Source organism: Stegodyphus dumicola, chromosome 2, assembly GCF_044657685.1.
Source record: "Stegodyphus dumicola isolate Sdum_Otavi_A_Nest chromosome 2, ASM4465768v1".
NCBI classification, from domain to species: Eukaryota; Metazoa; Arthropoda; class Arachnida; order Araneae; family Eresidae; genus Stegodyphus; species Stegodyphus dumicola.
Window position 1 is genome coordinate 59,412,529 of NC_140769.1, and position 23,856 is coordinate 59,436,384.

The window sequence follows — 23,856 nt, forward strand, 5'->3', positions numbered from 1 at the left end:
GTTGGACTAACGAAGTTGTGTGTGGCGGCAAATTATTTCCAGTAGAATGAATGTTTTTGGCAAAAATTTTCAGTAAGCCAACTCTAAAATAATTTCAGAGTTATTTAAGAATATTTATTGCATTCCTAAATTATTGGTAAAGATGATTTCTAAATTCCCTCTTGGGCTTTCGGAATGGTAAACAAGCAGTGGTTTTAATTTAAATTCTTCCTTAGCGTTACCACCCAGTAGAAGTATTACACGATTTTTGCAGATTTAAATCTAAAACCAACCCAGGAATACCGATACTGTTTATTTATTTAGGACGCAGTCCGGCTCGCCTGACGAGCGAAGCTCGTCTTATGACACGAAGGAGCAGCGCCCATATTACAAGACACCCCCCCCCCCAAAAAAAAAAAAAAATTACAATACAAGAGTAAATCAAGCTATAAAACAAACATCGTCATACCGATACTGTGTGCGATTTCAAGGAACTGCAGTACCACCGCGTAGCACTGAAACAGCGTTAAGAGGGGAATGAATCTTTTTACGATGTTAGCGGTTCATAACTCATGGCAAAGTAATTAGTTGCAATTTACACAATTAGATAGCAAGTCTCTTCACTATGTACTGAATATTCCAGGTCAGTCTTAGCGTCTTTCGCACAAGGTGAGTTTTATAGTGTCTATCGAGTCGACTTTTGAGCGGAAGCTGCTTCGAGCCAGAATTCATGCTCAATAGAACAATTTATGCTATCGTTTCCTCTGTGCGCGAAACATCCCAATCATTTTACAGTGACTGAAAAGAAAAAAAACTCCATAATTTCTTTACTGTTGCAAAACAAATCGTCTGTTATCTTCAGAGATAGAAGCAATTTCAGAAATATCTACTAAAATGCTTAACACAACAAGCAACGGGTACGCGCCAGTGCATGCTTGGGATGGCAGGTTAGATTATTTGATTACGTTAAAACACATGAGGGCTATCTGCCTGGCATGTTCCAGAGAATTACTCTAAGCAATGGGAGATGAGAATCAACTGGATAAGTAAAATTCAAAGAAATGCCGCGACTTATTAGATGTTTCAGAAATATTTGCTATAGTCGGATAGCAGCTGATAGCTGAAGTTGGTAACAGAACGACTAATATATTCTGCAGAATTATATTGTTTCAAAAGATTCCGTCAAGAGTACGTTATGTTAAAGATTTTTGAAGCTGGGTTTCCGTATTGGTCATTCTATCAAAAAATATGAGTTCCTGTGCATAAAACAACGATCGGAAAATCTGATTTTACCAAATAAAGGAATATACTGGAAGACGATGCAAGGAGTCTTCCAATGGCATCAGCATCAGTTTCTTGTCATTATGCAGGGCATAAAAGCAGGACTAATTTCTTGATAATAAGGTGGAAGTATTACATTGAACCCGTCAAAATTCTGATCGTTGAATCTAACAGGTAACACAAAATACTTGTAGGAAGAACAATGACGTGATGGATACGAAATATTGCGTCATCTTCGTCTCCCCCCCTAATTTACACGGAGAATGAATAGTGCGTCGAATCTTGATGACATCTGCCGAAAATTCGCTGATGACATTGCTCCATAAATTGCTGCAGTCTTACAAGCAAAAGGAGGCCGATTAATTACTACTTAATAGAATAAAAAGCTTCTTTCCTAAAATCATTTAAGTACTAAAATCTTATTGCATATTTTTTGATTATATTAACAATCTGACCACAAAATATTTTTGTTTTCCTGTTGTGACCTTGCAGAGTTCTGGAACTGATATGTTTTATGAACATTCCAAAATAACGCTAAAAAGAAAGCAATGAACTTTAATGGCAAAAACTCAAATGAAACTTAACTAAATATTACCGCCACTAAATCTAATGGAAAAATTAGGGTCTCATCTTCCTGCAAAGCAAACACTTTCCTATTTAAAGCAAAATTGGCATTTTAGGCAAGAGGAGATGATGCTTAAACTTTAAATGAGTACTTTTTACACAATTAACATCTTCTTTTCCCGAAATTCTTTTAAAATTTATATAGCAAAATGATATTTCAGTCAAATAACCGAATACTCTACATTGGCTTGATTTTTATGGAAACGACTAAAAAAACTCCTTTGAACAACTGCTTCTCACAATGGATCCCAGAACTCCTATCAAGAAATCTTTGTCTACTCAACGTAAAACCAGTTTTTTGGAGAAGGAGGAAGAATGATAAAGTAAGATTATAAATATAATTGTAATTTAATTAGTTTTCAGTAATGTAAATCGTTATATAAGAACGACTAATTTCTATTTTTCTCCCTTCTTCCACTAAAATATGATGCATTAAAATATTTTATCATTAACTTTTGATGAAAGATTTATTAATATTTCTGCAAAATTTTGGCACAAAAGCTAACATATAAGAGTTAAGTGCATTTTTTAATTATTAATATGTTTAAAAATAAATCAATTCTGGAGCATTAACAATTTGAATTTTTAAATTATAGAAAAATCTTATAGATTTTACTTCTCAATACTTGATTTTTAAAAGTTAACATGTAAAGATTTCAACTCAGAGTTTTCATTACAGTGCATTTCACAAACTATTTCTTTACTTTCTCTTCACACTGAAATTATTGAAGACAGTGTTATGCGATATAAAAGATAGACTTAGTCTTGTTAAGGTCAAATCAGTCAGTCATGTTAAATCATTTGAAACTTAAGACTAGCAGAAAGTACAGGTGGTTGCTGATACTGAAAAGTTTATGGGTACCTGTCACTGCAATGGTACACCACATTTGGCCGAGGTATGTCTGATTCAAGTAAAAAAAAATTGAAGGGTATACAAAGCCCAGTTGTGCTAAAATCAGTCAGTCTCAAATAATTAAGCCTTATCATTAAACAAAAAGTATAAAAGCTTGTATCTGCCATCACGCAGCTCAGTAAAGATTAGATCCTGAATTTAGATCTCATAATATTGGAAACTAAAATTTTTCTTAAAATTTATTTATTCATTTTATATTAGTATCAATCAAATGCTTCACTGCATTGAATTACTAAGCTATCAAATTTAAATCAATGTTTTACGGAATGCAGAGTTAACAAAAAAGGAATTATATATTTTTTATTACATTATATATTTAATAATATATATATTTAATAATATATCATTATATATTTTATGAATTATATATTTTAGTCATGAACGTGCAATTTTTTCTTCCTATCTAACCTGCTTCAATATGAATATTTCACTATGCAGTTTTTAGTTAAATCAGACAAGAATAGAAATTATCATAATTAAATACTGTATGTTAGAAATTATTGGGCATACAGTTTTATAATTTTTGATAAAAATTGACATTCAAGTTAAAAATATATTTTACTCATTCATATTCATCTATAGTGCATTTTGTTTTAATTGCTAGTAACAATGTTCAATATTTTATAGATAAAATTTATAGAGAAATTAAGGTCACAAAAACATATAATAAACTCCCTCAGAATACTGATCTTAATAAAAGCAAGAAAATATTAAAGGCATTTGCATTGAATAATGCAATGACAAGAGTTTTATTTTAATACTATAGCAGTAAGTATCTCCTATGGTTATTACTTTTAACAAAAGCTCAGACTACAACAATATTACTTAACACAGGGTCCAAGCTCAAGAAGATGGAAAATAAAATTTTCAGATAACTATATTTTAATGGCATTATAGAATGTTTCCTTTTGCAGTATTTTAAAATGATATGAACAGATAAAATTTTATAAAAGCACTAATTAAAAAAATATTAAACTGTTAAATTTAGAAGTCAGTTTTCTCCCTATAGCTGCTTATAGAATTACTCCGATATTATTTTTTTCCATAAATAACAGAAAAATTTATTATCATTGAAATCCTATAAGTTTCATAGTATACCTTCTATTGATCTTAAAATATCCCCACTGTACTTCTATTTAGCAAAACATTTACCCCACCAATATAATTTAGAAAAATCTATTTTTTCTATAAATTGGCTTCTATCCGTTTTATGCATTTTTCCCCCTTCCTAGAAATAAGTTCTCGAATATTAAAATTATAAAATTTTATAAATTTCAGCAATCAGTATTGCAGTTACAATATGTAAAATGCTGCAATTGACTGTAGCATAAAAATTTAAATTACTGTCAGAATGAAAAAGCTATAACATTTTCTTTGTGAAGAATAACATATGCAAAGAATGCATGGGCATTTTTAATTGAATATTAAAACTACCTGAACATCAACAGATATAAGTTATTACAGTCAAAAGTCGTTAATTCGGACACCCATAATCCGGACCTCAAAGCTAGAAACTTTCTGCGCATGCGCCGCGTTGATATATGCGCATAGGCGTTTACGCGTGCGTGCAAGACCTTTTACCACTGCGCATATTGCGTGTGCGCAAGCACAGAATACGTTTTCGCATGCGCGTTATATGTATAACAGACGGTATAATCTAAAATTATCTAATTATCTATTTCAGTTAATGTTGATGATTGTGTTGTTCCTTAATCTTCGAATTCGATCCGGCTTATTATTTTTTGCAGACTGTAAGAGCAATTTTATAAAAGTAAACTTGAACTTTCAATTATGTCAAATAGAATTTCTGATTCTGGAGCTCCCAAAGGATCGTACAAAACGAAAGTATGTTTCGATGTCCATCAAACAAAAAGTGGAATTGCTGCAAAAAATGGATAAAGACATGAAGAATGTGACAGAGAGGTTAGTGAAAACGAAAAAATTTCGATTGACAAGTTAGTCGGTATTCTCGGCACAACAATTAACGGGACTTGAACAGCAAAACTTTGTAACTGAACAAGAAATTGTGTCTGTTTATAGAATTAAAGAGAAAGTATTATCACATAAAACGAAGCAACTTACATTAAAGAAATGTTTAATAAAGTAAACAAATAAGTATTAAGCTTTTTTTTGTAAATTTTGATACCCTTTAGATTATAATTGTTCTTTATTTCATAAATTAAGGTTTCATATTTTTAATTTTAGAATTTCTGCATGCCATCTTACGAGATTTAAACTGATGATCTATAATCCGGAATCCAGATTAACCGACGAGTTAAGTCCCGACGAGTCCGGATTAACGACTTTTGACTGTACTCAAATTACATCTGATGTTTTACATAAAATGTTCTTTCCTATCAGCAATTTTATTAAAAAAGAGAAAATTTCACTGATTTTTTCATGGATGTTTCAAAATTGGTTTTTATTTGCATTACATTTTTAAAGAATATATTGATTTAACTGTAAAAAACAGGCAATTACCACACTGAATAAATTGACTGTTTAAAAAGTCTTTAGCAGCATTAGAAAAATGACAGAAATTCTTCTGTACTTCAAAATAACCACTAGAAAAAAAAAAGGTGGGGAGATTACTTCTTTTCAAGCTTTTGTCACTTTGAAAAATATTCAAACCTAACTCTATTAATTTTATTCTTAGAAATATGAATTATAAGGTACTCGGAGAAAATTTTCTAACACATTTTGGGAATATTTTTTCAAAACAAAAAGGGATACACTATATAAAAATATTTTATATATATTTATGAGAGTCAAAAGTATTTTAGTGTCAAATTGTTTATACAATAAAATACCGAATACTGCTAGTAGACAAGACGAGATTTCGCAGATAGTGTGAAAAGTTTTTAAAAAAATTATAAGAAATCTTTCTTTTTTTGTCGCCTTCTAATTAAAAATATACCTCAACAAACAGCAAAACTTATGAAAATTCTCAGATTCCTTCCTCATTTTTCAAAGTAAGAACTCTCGAAATTTTGCAGCCATTAGCTGTTTTACTTTTTAGTATGTTTGCTTTCTGTAAATTTCAAAGAGGGAAAATAACTTTATGCTGTTAAATTTTATTCTATGAAAACATTTCATACAGAACAAGATCATAAAATTGGACAATTATAAGAATACAGCAAAGAAAACTATACGGTATTCTAAATAAATAAAATATCTGAGATTAATAAAATGTTTTTGATAGGATTATACAAAGTTATTAGTACACAAAATATGACTGGAATGTTTAAGATACATTTGAACGTTGCCAAACATTCATATTTTTTATTCACTTTACAGTTAAAATATACTTGTACTTCATCTAAGTTATTTACGTTTATGCTGATTTAAAAACAATAATTTAATGTTTATGTTGACGGTAACAGAACTACGGCAAAGTTTAAAATTTTCAAGTCAAAGCGTCTGTTTTATCGAATAACGTGTTTATCCCATTTCTCTGGTAGTTAAAAGTTACAGTTCTTTCATTTTAGACAAAGTAATATATCTTTACAACGACTCTAGAAAAAAATCAACATGAATTACTGCTCACCTTGTGGTCAGGAGACATTGTCAGTGATGGGTCATGGAGTTCATCAAGAGTTGGACGATTAAGTTGCCCATGGATTGACATTACATTTCTGTAATGGTCTACTCGAGGAAGAGCTTCTCGGGTATAATGTCTTAAACTTCTAACATTATGAGTATCGTATCTGTCTCCATCTGATCCTGATGTAGTTTGGTTTTGATCTGTCAAAGGTTGTCTTTCCGCAGCATCAGCATCGTTTGCAAATTTACACTTTGGAGTATCAGCAGCAAAATCTACTTTTGCTACTTGAAAACGAGTAGTTTTAGGGTCTGTTAATGATGTTTTGCGTTCCATTTCTATCCAGTCATCACCAGAAGCCATTAGCTCCTTGTCTACATTTTCCGACTCAGCCATCATGAAATGAAAACACCGGCTTCAGCTTCGAGTTTCCGCCACAAACAGAATACTCAGTCACTTTAAACTGCATCGATTCTGCGCACAGCGTGGTTTCGCGGTTTTGCAGAGCATTTGCAGTCACAATCAAAACTTTTAAATAAAATCTTTTAAAATTGTTCTTGAATAAATTAAATTTTAAAATTAATGGCCTATAATTATTAAAGTCTTACAGTGAAACATTATTTTAAATATTTCTTTTTGTTACATTGAATAAAATGTTTGGTCCTGAAATTTTTTGAATTTATAATTTGAAAAGAAACCGTTACAATAATTGTGACTTTAACAAACAGAATTTCTAAAATATTACTTCAATTTATTAAAAATTATTTCAAAATTTTTAAACGTTTTCTATCTGGCAATTTAATAGATTATTGCCTTTGATCTCTCAAGAAGAAGGTATCTCGCGAACGGAAAGGTATCAAGAGCATCGGAAGGGCAAAATATAAGAAACACGCGTACAAAACTTTAGTAAAACATGTTTCGAAATATTGGAAAATTCGCTATACAGAAATTTCGCTCAAATGTACTTTATAATCACATGCGTTATAATCCAGGTTGGTGAATCATTTAGTATTTCTGTGGTTTAAAGCAATAGTTGTTGCCTATAATAATATATTTCTTTTTTATGACTTTATTAGTATTCTTTACACCCTCCTTAACTTATTTTATAAAGTTTCATAAATGATGTGTTTCTAATAATCATCAATAATACGTTATGAGCCGATATAAATATATCGAATAAAAATGAAGAAATAAACTCGGAGTGTTCCACATATCTGTGACATTCTGATTTATTTAATTACGAATGTTTTTCGACATTATTTGTACTAAGGTAAAATTAGATATAAAGTAAGGTCTGGAGTTTTGTAATTAATTCGGCTGTATTTCATTTTGGGATGCTTTAGAAAAGTTGTCATGCAGTTAAGTTTTGAAGGGTCTTCCAACATTTTTAAACGATCTAAGTAGCCGTCAGAGCGAATTCTGTAAAATATCTTGTGCTACATTTACTGCTAATTTAATTATCAAGCAAGCATTGGAATTGGTAGAGAAAGAAGTGTTTCAGAGAAACAGAGGCTTTTATTTTTCTTTTCAGTATCTTTGAATATTACACTCTCAAAAAACCTTTTATAGCAATTTTGGAGAGTATATCATGGTATAGATTTCAGATACCTTAGTGATATTGTTTAAATACATTTTCTATTTTGTGAACCTTATCATATTAGATTTAAATGTAGAAAAACATTATCTGCTAAAAATATGTAATTATCTTCAGCAAAATATGAATGCATTTGCTAAAAGTAATGTGTTTTTAACGGATGCTAACTTGCTGTTACTTTAGTTATTTGAAAACCACCAACAACTCTCATTCAGCTATTAAGAGTCAAAAGTAAGGAAATAAAGCAGGATTTATAGTAATTTTTGGTAAAATCCTAGGAGAGTCCACCCTTGGCGACAAACTGGGAAAGTGCAGAATCACCCACTGCTTTGCGCGTTTCGCAAAATCGCCGACTTGAAAATAACAAGTAAAAAAATTGGACAAACTCGGTATCCGTGTACACATTGACCTATTTTCACTTTAAAAAAATCCCAGAATTGCACAAATTTCTGTCTAAACCTTGTCGATGTACACAGCGATACACACCATATAAGTGGGCGCGGCAGGGGTATGGGCTCTGCTAGGATCCAACCTAATTTTTAAATAAGGATTTCATTTTTTTTGGGGGGGGGGGAATAGTGATGTTTACTTTTTTAAAGTGTTTAGTAAGTGTATCTCATGTTTAGTCACATCATAAGCCTTGATGGAATCTTCAATGTTAAAGTAGCTTTTGCATAATCTTTAGTGGCGTTTGGAATTTCTTTGTTGTAGATTGGATGGCTGGCAAACTCAATTGCATAATCATTTTAACAAGAAAGTGTTGTTGTGTAATATATTCAAGAAACATGTTTGTAAATATGTATAGAAATAAATTATGTGTAGTATAGAAATAAATTATGTGTAGTTTTAAGTAAATATTTCTTCTGAATAATGTTTGAAGCAGAATATATATCTAATTTTTGTGTATTAAAATTTGGTAAAACTATATTTTAGGGTACCCCTCGGCGATTTTTAGCAGAACATGAATACCGAGTTTGCGCAATTCTTTGACTTGTTACTTTGTACTGTGTAGCGCAGCGATTTTTGGTGCAAGAATTGCTGCTATGCAAGCCAAAATAACAAGTCAATGACGCACAAACTCTGTATCCATGTACACATCGACCTATTTTCACTTTTAAAAAAATCTCCGAATTGCACAAAAATGGCATTGAACACTTCTTTTACTTTATCCATGTACACGTCAACCTATTTTCACTTAAAAAAACATCAGAGAATTGCACAAACTATGCTTTATGCACTTCCTTGAGTTTGTCCATGTACACATCGATATATTTTCACTTAAAAAGTCAAAGGAGCACCCAATTCTACAGTAAAGACAAACAAAAAATACATAATCTCAATAAACTACATTTTAATCAAAACAATAAAATAACACAAGAAAGGAAAAACCTGTTATGTATTTTAGCACTACAGAAAGCAAATATCCCCTTACCGTATTTAGAAGTTCGTTCATCTTGAGTCTGTGGCACTCAAAATTCCTTAACAGCATCCAAAAACTTCCTAAAATTATCTGAACTACAATCCGTATATTGACGTCACCACAGAAATTCACAAAAATAAGAGTAAAAAATATACTACGTAGTTTCTGGACAATGGCTACTAAGTAAACCTTCATTTACACACCAGTCAATTAATGCACTTTTCCCTTTTCATTCCAAATCGTACAGAAACTTCAAGTTAATCCTACTACATTCAGCCATTGTACCGTCTAAACAATGAAACAGGCAACGTACCTCCTAAGCAACACACACCACAAAAGCCCTTGCAAAACATCCCATGATTCAAAATTTCCCAGAATAATGTAAAACGATTATGTCATAATAGGGTTCTGTAACATTCAACTACTCAGGTTACCATAAATGATACAACTTGGCGATAAGCGAAACAATAAACTTCGCGATAATACAAAGTGTACCTGAAAGTCAACTCTAACCTAAAATTTCATTGATATAGTAAATTAATCTCTATACATTTTGATTACACACACCTATTCTAAAAAGCTGCCATAAAGAATTTGCTTGGCATCTCATGATGGTGCCGAAAAGTATTTATGTGACATTTCAGGTATGTACATAGCATTCTCCTCCTAGACAGCTTTTTTTTTTTTTTTGGTTAAAATTTCATAATCAGGGTGAGCGCCAAGCTTGGCAAGAGTCTTTACTTGGCACGATTTTAATTTGGTTGTGGTTTCCGACTGCATGTTTCCTTGTGGCAAACCTAGAGCTTTATTTTGGTAACTGTAAGAGCGCGAATTTAGTGTAGCCAGATTTTTTTTTAAATTTAATTTTGGGGTAGAGTAGACTTTAAGGTACCCCTTGTATTATGGCGAAGATGTTGTTTGATTTATCGCCAAGTTTTTGTTTCATTTATGGTAGCACGAGTAGTTCAATGTTATGGAAACCCTATTGTGACGTAATCGGGTGCATGATTCTGGAAAATTTTGAATCATGGGATGTGTTGTAAGCCTTTTTGTGGTGTGTGTTGGTTTGATTCTTTAGACGGTAGAATGGCCGAGTGTAGTAAGATTAATTTGAAGTTTCTGTACGATTTGGAGCGAAAGGGGAAAAGAGCTTTGACTGTTGTGTAAATGAAGGTTTACTTAGTAGCCATTATAAGTGTCCCGTATGTAGGAAGGATATGCGTCTAGTCGAACGTAAAAACTGTTTAGATGGATTTGAATGGGTTTGTAGAAAGAAAGGTTCAGATGGTCACTATGTGAAGTGTTCGATCAAAAAGAGTACCTGGTTTGAAAAAAGTCATTTGAGTATGATTGATATTTTGATTTTTACAGGGATCTGGGTGTACAAAGCGAATTTGAAAATCATGGTAAGTGAATATTTGCTTTTGGTAGTGCTTAAATGTATAACATGTTTTTCCTTTTTGATGTTATTTTATTGTTTGGTTTAAAATGTATTTTATTGAGATTATGTACAGTCAAAAGTTGTTAATCCAGACTTGTCGGGACTTCCGAATGTCGGCGATTCCGGATTATCGATTTTTCTGGATTATAGATCATCTGTTTAAATCTGGTAAGATGGCATGCAGAAACTACAGAATTAAAAATATGAAACCATAATTTATGAAATAAAGAAGAATTATGATCTAAAGGGTATCAAAATTTACGAAAAGAAAGAGCTTAATATTTATTTGTTTACTTTATTAAAAATTTCTTTTAATGTAAGTAGTTTAAGTTGCTTCGTTTCATGTGATAATAATTTCTCTTTAATTCTATAAACAGACATAATTTCTTGTTCAGTTACAAAGTTTCGCTGTTCAAGTCACGATAATTGCTGTGCCGAGAATACCGACTAACTTGTCAATCGAAATTTTTTCGTTTTCACTAACTTCTCTGTCACATTCTTTGTCTTTATCCATTTTTTGCACCAATTCAAAGATTAAGGAACAATGCAATCATCAACATTAACTGAAATAGATAATTAGATAATTTTAGCTTATACTTTCCGTTATACGAGGGCCATCCAGGAAGTAGATTACGTTTCCGTCTGTGTCCGCTAGGGGCGGGGCTAGCGCGGCCATCTTGGTGTCAGAGCGTTGCGCAGCTCAGTCTGCATCTAGCCGTGCTAGTGAGAGGTTCGTGCTGTGCTCCGTTCAGATACTGTGACGGTTTGAAATGTCTGCGTTAATTGAAAATCCCGCGAGGTGCGCTCAGTAATAAGGTTTCTGACTGCAAAAAACTGTAAACCGATAGAAATCTATCGGCAGCTTCGTGAAGTGTATGGGGACAACATTATCACTGAAGGTGGAGTGCGTCAGTGGGTCATAAGATTTCAAAATGGCCGAACCAATGTTCACGACGAAGATCGAAGTGGGAGACCCAGCATAGTGACCGCCGAACTTCTCGAAAAAGTCGATGCTAAAGTCCGTGAAAATCGAAATTTCACAATAACGGAACTTTCTTTGAGTTTTCCACAAATTTCGCGAAGTTTGTTGCACGAAATCATCAGCAAAAAGCTTGGTTACCACAAGTTTTGTGCAAGATGGAAGGCAAGAAGAGGTAACGAAGTGGTTGAAGGCGCAGGCGGCCGAATTTTTCGACGAAGGAATTTCCAAGCTCGTACATCGCTACGATAAATGCCTTAATTTGTATGGTGACTATGTAGAAAAGTAGTATTTGAGTGTGGCTTTCATCTGTATATAATAAAATTTGTTTCCTATACTTTGTTTATTTTTTTATTCCAAAACGTAATCTACTTTCTGGATAGCCCTCGTACATAAAACGCGCACGCGAAAACGTATTCTGTGCTTGCGCACACGCATATGCGCAGTTGTAAAAGGTCTTACGCGCACGTGTAAAACGCCTATGCGCATGTGTCTATGCGGCGCATGCGCAGAAAGTTTTTAGCTTTGAGGTCCGAATTAACGACTTTTGACTGTATTTTTGTTTGCCTATATTGTAGAATTTGGTGCTCCTTTGACTTTGTAAGTGAAAATATATCGATGTGTACATGGGCAAAGTAAAGGAAGTGCGCAATGCAAGTTTGTGCAATTCTGGGATTTTTTTTAAAGTGAAAATAGGTCTACGTCTACATGGATAAAGTTAAAGAGTGCGCAATGCCATTTTTGTGCAATTCGGGGATTCTTTTTAAGTGAAAATAGGTCGACGTGTACATGGATAAAGTCGAAGGAGTGCGCAATGCCATTTTTGTGCAATTCGGGGATTTTTTTTTAAGTGAAAATAAGTCGATGTGTGCATGGATACAGAGTTCGTGCATTTGTTTGTCTTGTTATTTTGGCTTTGTTTCGCAAGCCAAAAATTTTGGCCAAAGAATTGCACAAAATCGGTATCTATGTCCCGCCAAGTTTCACCAAGAGGTACCCTAAACTATACTTTTACCTAATTTTGAAATACTGTGGGTACAACTCTAATATACGCCCTATTTTCACCAAATGTGGCGATATGTGTTCTGCGCTGGTTTTTTGGCGCGATTGCGTGTTCTATGGCAACCCTGTTGACGTTGAAAAATCTTTCGCTGGAGCTTGTTGGTTTGCCTCTGTATCTGAGAAGATGGGAGGGAAAGATAAAATGGTTAGTTGTTGAATTGAAGTTCGGCAAAAGGAAATATGATTGTGGCTATCCTGTTGAGGGGTAGTGGGTATTTGGAAGTGTGGAAAGAGGGTCTGGGAGATTATTTTTAATGGCAGTGCATGATAGAAGTAGGGATTTGTGATTTTATTTATTTGTGAACCATAGTATAAATTTTCTGGATAGTGTGTCTGGCTGTCATGTAAATACGATAGTGATTACGTGGCGGCTTGTTAAAAACGGTATGAAATTTATATTTCTGCTATTCGAAAACGCATTAATTCATGGTAAGTGCATTTTATTTTATCCTTGCTCTTATTTTGTAGAATGTTATGTTCATTGGTTCTTTAGTATGAATTTGTCGTTATTGTTGTTTTTTTAAATTGTTTGAAATTTATTTTAGTTTATTTTGTTGTTTAGTGTCTAGACTGTACAATTCGTAGATGTTTTTTAAAGTTGAAACAGAACGCTGTGTACATGGTATTATTTGAAATTTATTGTTATGTTATTTTATTAAAGCGAGGAGTGCGTAGATCGTAGATTCCTTCCTTGCCTAAATTGTGCAATTCGTAGAATTTTTTTATGTTTAAACAGGATGCTGTGTACGTGGTATTCTTTGAAATTTATTGTTGTTATGTGCTATAAAACGAGGTTATAAATAAGCTATTATTGCTATAAAACGAGGTGTGCGTAGTTTGTAAATTCGTTCGTTGTCTACATTGTGCAATTCGTAGATTTTTTTTTAAGTTAAAACATGTCGCTGTATACATGGATTCTCGTCAAATATTTTTGGTTAGAAACTTTACGTTTTTGCTATCTAAATTTTTTGTTTTTGTTTCGGATTTTTAGCTAAATTGTGTGTTCAAAACGTAGTTTTTGCCTGTGCGAAAACCGCGTTTTTGGAGACATTTTAGGCTAAAAGTTCAAAGTGTAGACAAAAAATTTAGATGGTAATATGGCAGCGGGAAGTTTCTCCCCAAAAATATTTGGCGAGAAATTTGGCGACTTGAGGACGCGTATCAGAGTAGTTGCATACTGTGTCTGTTTTTAAAAGTTTTACTGTTTAATATTATTGTTATATTATATTTATATAAATATTTTATTTATATTTAATATTATATTTATATAAATATTTGCAGAAGGTGAAGCTGTTGTTGGTGGGAGAATGTTAGATTTCATGTGACATGAAGTTTATAATTTATGAATATTTTCATTTAATTTTATTTAGTTAATTTTTTTAGTTTTGTTTCTTGCATGTGGCAATTGAAAGATGTGGAATATTTAAAGCTTTGAACGAAAGTTGTTTAGTGTGTTGAATTCCACGATGATAGTAACTTGAATATTTTAGTTTATGATGCTGAATATGCATTATCAGGTTCAATGTTCCTTCTAACCTTCTTCGGGAACATACAAGGACCTGACTCGGAACAGAGAGCTTACTAAAGCTATGTTCACTAATTGTAGTAAGTAGACAGGATACAGGCGAAGGGTATACAAAACCCTTTATTTTTCTCTATATACAATAACTTCCGTACTTCGGAATACACTGACCCATCACTCGGGGTCTAACGTAAAAAAAGTATAAAAATAAAACTAAACTCTAATTTAACTTTAGAATAATACATGTGGAAGATTGGCCTTATAATAACAGGAAGCGTATGTAGCACAGAGACTGTGAACACTACAATACGTTTATTTTATCAAGAGGATTAAAACCTCTGGCCTGGAAGGCGAACAGCAACTGCGTAACTTCTAAGGTAAGCGGCCTGCGTTGACTTACTGCTTCCTCTCTCTCGCTTGGCAAAAAGGCCACACTTAAATACTTGGCGTTCGCCAGACAAACTTTGCATAAAATCCTTCACGCTTATAATTCTGGCCGGAAGTAGAAAATAAGAAGTGATAGTAAAGATTTAAAATAAAATAAACGTTAGTAAAACTTAAGATCCTTACATACTTCCCACCAGAGTTAATTAGTTTGAAACTGAGGTCTAAAACGACCTTGTTGAAAACTTTTAGCTCTAGAAACTAACGCGAGGCCAATCTTTTACAACATAACTTCTCTAGAAACTAGAAAATTTAAAAGAAAGAAATTTGTTACAATAGCAGCTCCCAGGATATACAACAATCTTTTTTTCATCTGTACTGCATCTAAACAGGAGCTTTATTCAATTCTGGTTCCTTCCAGAGATCTGGAAGGAAAACTAGTTTAATGAAATGTTACAGAATGACATTGCAAATAACATATAGAATATACTTCTCTTAACATTCTTATTTCATTCATGACTATTTTAATTATCTCTCCCCGTGCTCTCTGACATGTGTTGTAAAAGAACACCAAACACGAATGTGTTTCTGTCTACGTGTGCCACACTTCCTCCTACAATCAAAACACTAACGTGTTAAAATTCAACATAACGAGACCTCTTAACACACCCTACTTTCAACTCTAAACCCTGAGGTACTATTCTAAAAGTGGCTAACTCTAAAGTGTAGCGTCAGAGAGCCTAACTACATCATTCAACCTTTACCACATATTCGCCATGATTTAATCTTTACAGTCACACGAATAACAAATTTTTAACATTACTTTCACTTTTACCATATCACGGTATTTCTTAACATTTAAAATAACAGTTCACATGTATATAAGAACACATCAACATGCCGTTAATTTTACACATTTGAAAACATACATTAGTAGTACATTGTTAACTTCTATTCTTTTCAAAGCAAGTGCCAATTCTTTCTACATTGAAATAATACTACATTTCAAAAAGTCTTTCAGACTAAAACTTCTTTCTTGCTAGAATGTTTTAAATAAAATTTATACAATAACTTTTTACAATATTTAAGTCTTTACACAACGCTATTATACATCAACTTTAGTTTTACGCGCGAGTAATTGAAAAACATAATAAGAAAATCGGTCACAACTCATTTCTCGCCCTTTTGGCGATAAAGGTAGACCTCGCATGAGGTAAAACTTCTTGAAATCTGCCACTTGCAGTAAGAATGAAAGATTAACTTAAGTTTGCAAAGTAACATAAAATTTTACTTATCTTTGTAATATTCGGACATCCTTTTCTGGGCCCAGTCTTTAAAGGTACTGCAGATAGTAGCTTGGTTTATCCTCCTTCTTGTACGGGCTCGCCCTTCAGTGCTTTCCTCTGGAAGCTTCCTTTTTTCACCAGTACGGCCACCCTTGAATACTTTCCTTTTCTCCTCTGCTTGTGGTCTTTGCCGTTTGATGGCAGCTGGTCTTGGCGGAACCGGGAAACTTCTGTCGTGATCCTGCTTGGACCTCGTTGTTGGCCGTTCAAATTTTTCTTGTACTTTTTCCTCCGCCGCTGATGGCCCTTCCGCAGTTCGGCGACTTTTGCTGCGGAGAGTTCTGTCGGATGAGTAGATCTTCCGTTTTAAAGCCGGGTTATAGTTGCCGTCATTTCTCCTGGTCCTCTTCACATACGTCGTCCTTCTCCCTTCTTCATTCTGGGGGTGTTCGTGAACTCTGTTTTCTGGACGGTGGAACGGCTTCTTTTTCTTGTTACCTTCCATTTTTCCGCGGGGCAATTTTCTTTTCACTTGCTTCTGTCTCTCATTGGCTTGCCCTTGTACTTGTCGTTTTCCCACCTCTGGAACTTGTACCTGCGGTGTCTGCCGTGCCGGATCCTGCAAAAGATCTGAAAAGATTTGCATTTTATTACGATCGAAGTAGGGCTTAATTTGATCAATGTTTGCGGAACAGGTTTCACCATTTCTGGCTTTTAACACTACAACAGCGTGAGTTATTTTTTCTATAACATATGGTCCTTCAAATCGTGGAAAAAATTTGGCAGTTTTATCTTCTGGTGCTGAAGAAAGTGAATGCTTAATTTTTAAAACTTCATCCCCTACTTTGTAAGTTACTCCCCGTCGTTTCAAATCATAATATAATTTCTGTTTTCTTTGTGCTACTTCCGTATTCTTTTTTGCTTCTTTTATTAGTTTTTCTATATCACCCATTTTAAATTCTGGGGCTCTGTGTTGCATAACAAGGAGATAGCGACTTTTATTTAACTGACTTTTTGAGAGAGGGCCCAATAAATCGATGCCAATTATTTCATTTGGAAATTCGGATTTAATACTATTTAGAAACCCGGCCGGGCGGAAATTAATATAATTAACGGCTTGCCATGTTGGGCAGGACTGGACATACGCCCTTGTTAACTTTTGCAGTTCAGAAAAGTAGACTGCCTCGCGTACGCGTAGGATAGTTTTTTGAATACCAGCATGAGAAGCTAAAGGGCTGTCATGGAGCTCATGCAGGATATTTAATCTAAGACTAGCTGGGATAACAGGTCAAAATTCGTAGTTTTTGTGTAGAATAATAGACCATCTATTAGTTCGTAATGGGCCGCCCTATTTCTTATCGCCACAATATCTTGGTGGCTAAAATTTTCAGGATCCTTCAAATACTCATAAATACTTCCAAACTCAGGATCCTTACCCAGTTCTGTTATTACAGTTTCTCGGGAATTTATTGTACACGCTGTAAGCATTGCAACTTTTACGGTATTACCCTGTTCGTCTAATTTAATTCGTGATAGGGCATCTGCTACGATATTTTCCTTTCCGGGGGTATGCTTGATTACCAGATTATATTCTTGCAGCTTGAGTGCCCATCTTATTAACCTTGGGGATAAATTTTTCCCTGAGTACAATCTGGTTACCGCCGCATGATCAGAGTATACTGTTATCGGCGCCTTTCCAAAATAGAATCGGAACTTTTGCACTGCTAACAGAACTGCAAGTGCCTCTCTCTCGGTCGCGGAATAGTTTGTGTTTGATTTAAAGTTCGGCTAAAAAATGCCACGGGCTGCTGATTTTGCGAAAGTACCGCTCCTACCGCATAATCCGAAGCATCCGCTGAAATTTCTAAATTTTCATCCTTTTCAGGAAATTTTAACACAGGGGCTTGCGTTAATGCTTGTTTTAATTTTTCGAAAGCACTATTGGCTTCGGCCGTCCACGAGAATCTTGCCTTTTTCCATTTTAATTTTAACAGTGGCTCAGCGATAGCCGCAAAATCTTTTATAAAGGACCTATAATATGAACAAAGTCCTAGAAAAGAAGAGAGCTTCTTTGCCGTGTTCGGAGTCGGATACTTTTGTACAGCGATTATTTTTGATTCATCTGTCTCGATCCCTTTTTGCGATATTTTGTAACCTAAATATTTTAATTCAAGGGCTGCAAATTTGCACTTTTCGACATTAACTTTTAGACCGGCCTCATTTAATAAAGAAAACACCTGTCTTAAATCCTGTATATGTTGGTCGAGATTATCACTAGTAATAATGATATCATCTAAATAGATAAATGTGGACTTTCCAAGAACAGGTCTTAACACAATGTCCATGCATCGCTGAAATGTTGCTGGGGCCCCTGAAAGGCCAAACGGCATACGCAAAAATGCATAAGTGCCAGACTTGGTTATAAAAGCAGTCTTAGGCACGTCCTCAGGCCTCATTCCTATTTGAAAATAACCAGTCGTTAAGTCTAAAGTCGTCATAAATTTGGTTGATTTTATGTTCCTTAAAATTTCTTCTATGATTGGCAACGGATATACCGGATATTTTGTTATGGAATTTAATTTACGGTAATCAATAGCGAATCTCCACCTTTTTGGATGCTCCAAAGGATAATCATTATTTTTCTTACATAAAACCACCGGGCTAGCATAACTACTTGAGATGGGCGTTATGATCTTTTTACGTAGCATATCGGTAATATGCCATTCTATAATTTTTTCCTTATTCTTATCATACCGGTATGGTTTTTGACGAACTGGCAATGCATCTCCGGTGTCAATACTATGGTTAGTAACCTGAGTAAATCCTGGAATATCACTAAATAACGAAGCAAATTCACTTACCACTTGTCGGATTCTATCTTGCTCGTCATTAGGCAGGTGGTCAAGATTTAATCTTGGCGGTTCAACCTTTTCTACACGCACTGGTTTCATTGTCAGCTTAAGGGACGCTTCATTAAAATCCAGTGTAGCTTGTGCGCCTGAAAGAAAGTCTATTTCTAGGATCAAATGTGCTTGCAGATTCTTTACTATAAAAAACATCACCTTTACTTGTTCGTCCTTGATACAGATATACAAAGGTACTTTACCTACGCACTTACATTGTTCTCCTTGCGCCGTTAATACTGTCGTATTATCCGCATTATATATGCGGTATTCGCGAAAATACTTTCTAAAAAAGACTTCTGCTACACAGGAACACTGCGTGCCGGTATCCAGGAGTGCGGTGGCCGGGATATTATTCACCAAGACTTCAATCTTCGGAAGAGTCAAATTTTTCACCATTACTGTATTTAACTTGTAGGAAGAGGGGTTTTCGTGGCCTTCGGATTTCCGCACCCTCTCGTCCGCAGAAATCCGTTTTAGTTTAAATTATTTTTCCTTTCCGTGCTTTCCTTCTTTTTCCCCTGGCCTTGAGACTTTTTTCCTGGGTTGCTATTGAACTGTCGACGTTCGCCGGCTGTTTTTGAATGCTCGGGTTTCCTTGCCCACTGATTCGCTTTTTCTCTGTAGCCATGTGCTTGAGTTTGCTGTAGTCTTGGCGTACCAAATTGGTTTCGCTGTTGATATTGGCGTCTTCTTTCGACGTCCGCCGTTCTTCTACTTTCAAACTGGATTGCTAGCTCAAATAACTTTTCCAGTGTAGTCGGATTTCTTAATTCAATAAAGTCTTGCACTTGGGGCAGTAACCTCGGCAAAATCACTTGAATTATTTCAGGATCCGGACGGTTTCCATACAAGAGCTTGAAAACGTGAATTTTTCTTAAAATAAAGCTCGAGAGGTTTTCGATTCTTTGTTGATATATACTAAAAAGTTCCGTTTCTAATTTCGCACGATCCCTTACAACACGGAAGGCTTTTAGTAGGGCAGTCTTGAAATTTTCGTAAGTATAGGTGGGACTTCCTGCTTGACCCAAGAGACTTCTGCCGATACATTTGAACCAGTTAAGCGCTTGGCCCCTCAAAGCGCTGGTAGCTAAGGTAACTTTTTGAAACTCGTGCACGGGGTAGAGCATGAAGTGGTCATCCAATTTTTCCAAAAAACTGGTTACCGGTGAGTTTCCGTTAAACGTTGCTTCTGGTTTCATCGAAGCGCGCATGGTCTGGACGATGTAACCGAATCCTTCCAGGGCGGCAGCTGGCATTTCTGGATTCTGAGCCGTTTCTGCAGGCAGCACAGGTTCTTCTTGAAACACTTCTTCGTTGGGCGCCACTATCAGGTTCAATGTTCCTTCTAACCTTCTTCGGGAACATACAAGGACCTGACTCGGAACAGAGAGCTTACTAAAGCTATGTTCACTAATTGTGGTAAGTAGACAGGATACAGGCGAAGGGTATACAAAACCCTTTATTTTTCTCTATATACAATAACTTCCGTACTTCGGAATACACTGACCCACCACTCGGGGTCTAACGTAAAAAAAGTATAAAAATAAAACTAAACTCTAATTTAACTTTAGAATAATACACGTGGAAGATTGGCCTTATAATAACAGGAAGCGTATGTAGCACAGAGACTGTGAACACTACAATACGTTTATTTTATCAAGAGGATTAAAACCTCTGGCCTGGAAGGCGAACAGCAACTGCGTAACTTCTAAGGTAAGCGGCCTGCGTTGACTTACTGCTTCCTCTCTTTCGCTTGGCAAAAAGGCCACACTTAAATACTTGGCGTTCGCCAGACAAACTTTGCATAAAATCCTTCACGCTTATAATTCTGGCCGGAAGTAGAAAATAAGAAGTGATAGTAAAGATTTAAAATAAAATAAACGTTAGTAAAACTTAAGATCCTTACAGCATAATTTGCTATTCTGTTTACATTTAAAACTGACTTCGCAGTGCTCTAATCTGATAAGTGTATACATTTATTTACTCAATAATTATTTACAAGAATTGTTCATTCTACTATTTTATGATGAATTACATATATATTGGACTAAGCTTTTACTTGCAAAGCTGTTAGACTTTGTTTTACTCATCTAGTATTTTATCATCTCATTTTACTATTCTGTTTACGTAAAATAATGGTGTTTCACTACTGCAAAACTTAAAAGTTACTTTACTGTTTATGTTTAAAAATTACATTTTAGTACTTTCATTTAGTGCGCCTAAAAAATTTGCCAAACTTTGAAGGCCAAAATAGTTTGGTGCCAACTTAGCCCGCTTATGGAACTTTAGCCCTTTTTTCCATGCATTTTTACAGTGTGATTGCAAATAATAATCCTTTCTGTGGGAATTACTGCATTATAGAAGTAAGTAATTGCATAGTAAAGTACTACATACTGCTTATTTCATGATCTTTGGTGAAATCTCGGGTTTAGAGTTATAATTGTATAAATTGAGCGCAGAGAGTATAATATAGCTTGTTTAAATGCATCGTGAGTGTCTCCTTTCCTTCTGATTTTAAAATTTTGGTGTCAAATATCTGCAATTTTCTGAATTTTTATAAGCTTTTACGGAACTACTCTGATATGCGCCCTCAAGTCGCCAAATATTTTTGGCGAGAAACTTCACGCGGCCATATTACTATCTAAATTTTTTGTCTACATTTCGAACTTTAAGTCTAAAATGCCTCCAAAAACGCGGTTTTCGCACATGCAAAAACTACGTTTTGAACACCCGATTTAAGCTAAAAATCCGAAACAAAAACAACAAATTTAGATAGCAAAAACGTAAAGTTTCTAACCAAAAATATTTGACGAGAATCCATGTACACAGCGACATATTTTAACTTAGAAAAACATCTACCAATGCCACAACGTAGGCAACGAATGAATCTACGAACTACGCACACCTCCCTTTAATAAATTAACATAACAACAATAAATTTCAAAGAATACTATGTACACAGTATCGTGTTTAAACTTTTAAAAAAAATCTACGAATTGCACACTGTAGGCAATAAACGAATTTACGAACTCTGCACACCTCGCTTTAATAAATTAACATAACAACAATAAATTTCAAAGAATACCATGTACACAGTATCATGTTTAAACTTTTAAAAAAAATCTACAAATTGCACTATCTACACTAAAAACAAATCAAGAAAATAAACTAAAATAAATTTCAGACAATTCAAAAAACAACAGAAACGGAAATTCATACAAAAAACAATGAATGTAACATTCTACAAAATAGAAACAATAAAATGAAATGCACTTACCATAATGAAAGCTTCTTTTAAAAGCAGAAATATCACTTTCAAACTTCACAAAAACAATAAACACAAACACTTTTTGCAAATAAACTACAAAGAAATTTTTAATTTTTCCCATTCAACACATCTTACAATTTCTAGAAATTTATTAAAAGCATCTTCTTTAATTTCATGACAGTAACGGAAAAACATATACACAGCCAAATAAAATTCAAAATCACATTTTCTGTTAAAAGTAGGTAACGAAGCTTTCACATGGTGCCACGTACTTTCTATACTATTTATATGACAGCCATACTCGCTATCCACAAAATTTAAACTATGGTTCACAAATAAATGTTCAAAACCTTCTTTTCTCAAATCCTTGTAGGATTTCCAGCAATCGGAAAAAATAGTTGTACCTGGCTCATTCCACTCTTTAATACACTGCATCAGCGTTTCCTTACTTCTATCATGCACAGCTACTAAAAATAATCTCCCAGACCCTCTTTCCACACCTCCAAATACCCACTGCCCCTAAACAGGATGGCCACGATGATATTTTCTTTTGCCGAATTTCGATTCGTCCACTTCCACCACTTTATCTTTCCCCCCTATTTTCTCAGATACAGAGCATACAAAGTCCAAAATACATTCGTTAATAAAATTTCGCCAGTCACACAACGTCTGTGAAGAAAACTTCCACGATTTTGCTATATCACATGCCTTCCTACGATTCAAAATTTCGAAAGTAACAATAAAAACTTCCTCCAACGTTAACTTGCTACACGAAAACCAAGATCCAAACCTTAAACTGCGCTGACACCCACATACTTTATTAGCAACAATTTTACTGCAAACCCACACAAGTCTATCAGAAACACCATTTTTCGTCCGAGTTCTCATATCAGCTCCGCATTTCGGACACGTCAAACTCCGTTTTAAAAGTCCCGACTCCCACAGAAATTCCAAAAATACACTACGATCCCCATAAATACATCCGTGAATAAAAGACTCGTTAACAACTCCAACATCGTACCTTTTCATACTAAATTTACTCTGCACACAATCTAAAATACGCGGCTGAAACCTTCCTACCACGTCTTTCATCGCAACATAGGCCATTTCAAAAACACCCGCGACACGAACCAACTAGGAATTTTAAACTACTCCACCAAAAGATTTTTCAACGTCGACATGGTTGTCATACAACACGCAATCGCGCCAAAAACCAGCGCAAAACACATATCGCCACATTTGGTGAAATTAGGGCGTTTATCAGAGTTGTACCCCTTTTACTTAGTAGTCAGAAGTTTGTCATAGATTTTTCAGCTACTTTGAAATGAACTGTCAAGTTCAAATTTTGCATACTGATTGTTTGTAGATGACAATACAATGCAATGAAGTGATTTATTCAAAATTTGATTTAGATTTTTTATATTTAACGTTAAAATTACTTTTGGCACTTTTCCATTGTGCACCTGCCACACATTTTGACAGTGCTGTTGTAAATAATATGTGTTTAATACACATGTACACACATAGTCTCCAGATGATGCTGTTGTTAGGTCTCTGCATGTGTGGCAATTTCTCTTTCACAGTGGCCAAAAAATGTGGCAGGTGCATAATGGAAAAGTACTGAATTTTCATGCTTATCTTCGTTTAATGAACAAC

The 23,856-nt window shown here is 34.4% G+C and overlaps 2 protein-coding genes across 2 annotated transcripts in view; one reads left to right on the top strand and one right to left on the bottom strand.

Moving 5' to 3' along the window:
• Positions 1–6,803, bottom strand: part of LOC118193367 (solute carrier family 12 member 2-like) — a 261,660-nt gene extending 254,857 nt beyond the window's left edge. The window contains exon 1 of the mRNA XM_085810691.1: positions 6,345–6,803. Coding sequence (XP_085666817.1) covers positions 6,345–6,737 — 393 coding nt within the window. The 5' untranslated portion in view covers positions 6,738–6,803. The remainder of the gene's footprint in view (positions 1–6,344) is intronic.
• A 351-nt stretch (positions 6,804–7,154) lies between these two features.
• COX5A (Cytochrome c oxidase subunit 5A) overlaps positions 7,155–23,856 on the top strand; it is a 59,289-nt gene continuing 42,587 nt past the window's right edge. Inside the window, exon 1 of the mRNA XM_035357134.2 lies at positions 7,155–7,330. Within this exon, the coding sequence (XP_035213025.1) occupies positions 7,252–7,330 (79 nt within the window). The 5' untranslated portion in view covers positions 7,155–7,251. The remainder of the gene's footprint in view (positions 7,331–23,856) is intronic.